This window comes from Babylonia areolata, chromosome 13 (assembly GCF_041734735.1).
Source record: "Babylonia areolata isolate BAREFJ2019XMU chromosome 13, ASM4173473v1, whole genome shotgun sequence".
Taxonomy (NCBI): Eukaryota; Metazoa; Mollusca; class Gastropoda; order Neogastropoda; family Buccinidae; genus Babylonia; species Babylonia areolata.
Window position 1 is genome coordinate 8720744 of NC_134888.1, and position 2548 is coordinate 8723291.

General features: G+C 44.9%; 1 protein-coding gene across 1 annotated transcript in view; it reads right to left on the reverse strand.

Moving 5' to 3' along the window:
- Nucleotides 1-602: 602 nt before the first annotated feature.
- LOC143288825 (solute carrier family 22 member 7-like) overlaps nt 603-2548 on the reverse strand; it is a 29546-nt gene continuing 27600 nt past the window's right edge. Inside the window, exon 11 of the mRNA XM_076597468.1 lies at nt 603-2246. Within this exon, the coding sequence (XP_076453583.1) occupies nt 2094-2246 (153 nt within the window). The 3' untranslated portion in view covers nt 603-2093. The remainder of the gene's footprint in view (nt 2247-2548) is intronic.

Sequence of the window (2548 nt, forward strand, 5' to 3'; positions counted from 1 at the left end):
ATACCCTGCATGCACACCCCCGAAAATGGAGTATGGCAGCCTACATGGTGGGGTAAATAAACAAAACGGTCATACACGTAAAATGTCACATGTCTATCTAGTGTGTATTTGTGCGAGCCTGAAATCTAATTGAATGACACAGGAAACGAATGATGAGCAGCTGTCAGTTGGCTCTACCCAGGTAGGCAGCCTGTTGTGCAAATGACCCCGTGTTTGTAAAGCGCTTACAGCTTAGTCTCCGACCGAGGATAGACGCTATGTGAGTATCCATATTATCATCAAAGGGAAGTCACGCATCACATGAAAGTCATTCCAGAGCCTGCGAATTGTCTCCCTTCCATTACAGGCAAACATAGGCTTCAGGACAGCAGACGCGGAAGACTAAAGACTAAAGACTGCTTTGCTGCATCCATACATATATTCATTCCTCGACGTCAGAAAAAATAAAATCCAAATCAATTATAACGGGGTAGATAAATTATAATTCAAAAAAACGTATTGACATTTAAAATCTCTCTCTCTCTCTCTCTCTCTCTCTCTCTCTCTCTTCCCCCTAATTCTCCCTTTCCCACCCTCTCTCTCTCTCTCCCTTTTTTTCTCCCTCTCTCTCTCCCTCTCTCTATCCCCCTCTCTCCTTTTGTTTAAGGAGGGAGAGTGACGGGTTTCTCCACAGTTGTCGTTCCTGCTACACTGACCAGTCTGCAGGCCGGGGGACAGTCACACCACTGACCACTGGCCGGACACAGTGACAGGGGAGGCTGGTGGTCAAGTTGTCTGTTCACTGACAGTCACACCACTGACCACTGGCCGGACACAGTGACAGGGGGGCTGGTGGTCAAGCTGTCTGTTCACTGACAGTTCCATTCCACGGGCACGGTGGCCGAGTGGTCACACCGCTGGATTCTCGCCCGAATGTCCAAAGTTCGATCCCCGATTTCGGTGCACCTGGGGAGTTAAGAGTGGACATTATTCCGATCTTCCAGGTCAATATGTGTGCAGACCTGCTAGTGCCTCAACCCCCACCGTGTACATGCGCATGCAAACTATCAAATACGCACGCTAAAGATCCTGTTAATCATGACAGTATTCGGTGGATTATGGAAATAAGATCACACACCCAGCATGCACACCCCGGAAAACGGAGTATAGCTGCCTATATGGGGGCGGGGGGGGGGGTAAAAATTGTCTCATACACGTGAAATTCCACTCGTACATACGTGTGGAGGTGGGAGCTGAAAGCCATGAACGCAGAGAACAGGAGACAGATCCATGCAATTCGACCCTGTTCATTTCCATTAGAAATACTTTATTCGTCCCACTCGTGGCAAACACACAACAAAGACACACAAAAACCTAGCACGCGCGTGCATGATATAGGAGACTCTGTAGAAAACCAAACAAAACGTAAATACACATAAAATCAAAGAATAACGAGCCCTGGGGAGCAAAGGGTTAATAATCAGTAAAGAGTGGTAACTCTCTCCATGTATAAGGGACACAATTTCAACTCACTGCTTATTACGGTACCAATTCAGCCAGCACACAGGTAAATAAAGGTACACTGGAACAAACCCGGACACTTCCTCAATACACATGAATGCACATAGATCATCATGGGGTAAAAGAATAGATACGAAAGCATTCTGTAATCAAGGATAACCACTTGTCCAGTTATATTCTGTATACATTAGTTGACTGGTAACTGTGATGCTTATCAGTGTGTGTGTGTGTGTGTGTGTGTGTGTGTGTGTGTGTGAAAGTCAAGCCAAAGTCAAAGTCAACATTTTATTTCATTATAGAACATTGAATAAGTGGCAACTGCTTTTCTTTTTTTTTCTTTTTTTACATCGAGCATCTGTGTGTGTGTGTGTGTGTGTGTGTGTGTGAAATGAATGAGTGTGTGCGTGTCTAAACGATCTTGGTGTGCACAGACAAACTGTTGAGAAGAAGTAAACAGATTCAGCAACAGCAGTAAAAGTTATCTTTCACATGCGTGGTTCTTTCACAAGTAAAGTTCTTTCATTTTCACATACCAAGTTCTTTCACAAGCCAGGTTCTTTCACACGTTCAGTTCTTTCGAACACCCAGTTCTTTCACTTTAATACGTCCAGTTCTCTCTGCTCCTGGTGAAGAGTGTCAGCCAGTGACTTCCCTTTCGTCTCCGTCAGAAACAGCATGGACACGCCGCTCACCGCCAAGATGACGCCCATTATGACGTAGCACTTCACTGCGTCATCAGCCGTGTCCTAGCATGTTTTGGAAACATGATGGATTACGACATACAAAGACAAAAAAGGAAAGAAGAAGAAAGAATGGAAGGATGGAAGGAAGACAAGTACAAAAAAAGGGTTTTTTTAAACAGGCGTACAGGAAGGTGAAGGAGAAAGAAATAAAGAAAGAAATGAGGCAAAACAAAACAAAGCATAGATGAACAGAACAAATCAGGGGAGTTAACCTCGCCATTTCCAACAAACAAACAATCAGGGGCCATATTCAAGAGACCATCGTACCTGCGGGTAAATCTACATGAGGCAGGGCAAACTGCCCG